Source organism: Tupaia chinensis, unplaced genomic scaffold (genome assembly GCF_000334495.1).
Source record: "Tupaia chinensis unplaced genomic scaffold, TupChi_1.0 Scaffold000201_1, whole genome shotgun sequence".
NCBI lineage: Eukaryota > Metazoa > Chordata > Mammalia > Scandentia > Tupaiidae > Tupaia > Tupaia belangeri.
This window is the reverse complement of record NW_006159676.1, coordinates 2,020,014-2,021,380: the sequence shown is the minus strand read 5'-3', so window position 1 is coordinate 2,021,380 and position 1,367 is coordinate 2,020,014. Positions and strand designations below refer to the sequence as shown.

General features: G+C 45.6%; 1 protein-coding gene across 1 annotated transcript in view; it reads right to left on the bottom strand.

Moving 5' to 3' along the window:
- PDE4C (phosphodiesterase 4C) overlaps positions 1-144 on the bottom strand; it is a 51,168-nt gene extending 51,024 nt beyond the window's left edge. The window contains 1 exon segment of the mRNA XM_014587283.2: positions 91-144. Coding sequence (XP_014442769.1) covers positions 91-144 — 54 coding nt within the window.
- Between the last annotated feature and the right edge of the window lie 1,223 nt (positions 145-1,367).

The window sequence follows — 1,367 nt, the reverse complement described above, 5'->3', positions numbered from 1 at the left end:
CTGGAATCTGGGGTATCCAGGAGGGGAGGTTGGATCGGGGACGGGGTGGGAGGGGCTGTGGCCAGTCTCAGGTCTCTGTTAATGTTTTACCCACACTTCCGCCTGCACGGAGGCCCCGACATCCCCTCTCCCCCCTGAGACCATCGAAGCGTGACTCTGCCTTAAGGTGGCTTTCACAGTGGCCTGGGCTGGGTGACCATCTTGCAGCCTCTCCGAGGGTCCTTTTGAGAGCTCCAGCAGGGGGTGGCTCTAGGCAGGTCAAGGAGCTTCCAAAGAAGCCTCGTGGTGTGGTAGTTAAGGGCACTGGACTCCCACATGGTTGACTAGTTCGAGTCCCAGACCTGGCAGCTTGCTTTCTCACTTTCCCTCTCTCTCTCTCTCTCTCACTCAGTCCCATTCTGGTCAAGTTAAAATACACACATACATATATAAGTAAATAAATAAATAAATACACGTTAAAATACTTCTTTAAAAAAATTCTGTATTTTATTTTAGTTATTATTGTTGTTTTAATTTGCTATAGGGCGTGAGCAGGCACCAGAGAGAGACAGAGAGAGAGAGAGAGAGGGAAAGTGAGAAACTAAGCCATCAGGTCCGGGACTTGAACCATGGTCGGCCATGTGGGAGTCTAACACGCAAACCACTATACCACCTGCTGGTTGTTCCCCAGTGAATAATTCTTTTTTAAAAAAAGTAAAATGAAGGTGCCAGCAAGTAGTGTGGTGGTTAAAGTGCTGGACTGCCACATTGTGGACCTCGGTTCAAGTCCCGGACCTGGTGGCTTCCTTTCTCACCTTCCTTCTCTCTGTCTCTCTGTCTCTCTGATGGCTATACCAAGTTTTAAACATTTGAAACATAATCCTACTAACAAATAAAATGAATAATGGTCATTTTTAAAGAATTATATATTTCATTGTATCCATTTTATTTATTTTTATTTTTATTTGACCTGACAGACACAGAGAGAGAGAGAGAGGAAAAGTGAGAAAGCAAGCCACCAGATTTGGGACTTGAACCATGGTTGTCCCTGTGGGAGTCCAGTGCCTTGACCACCACGCCACCTCCCTGCCCTAATACATTTTATTTTTTAATTAAAACTAAAAGTTGAAAAAGAGGGGCTGGCAGGTGGCGTGGTGGTTAAGGCAGCTGGACTCCCAGTTACCATGGTTCAAGTCCCGAACCTGGCAGCTTGCTTTCTCACTTTCCTTCTCTCTCTCTGTCTCTCGGGTCAATGTCACATAAAATGAAATAAAATAATGACAAAGAATAAAATTAACATTTTCTTGGAGAGGTTTTCACTATAGGGCGCATGCACTCGCCAGACAGACAGAGAGAGACAGAGAGACAGAAAGCGAGAAATCACCCCC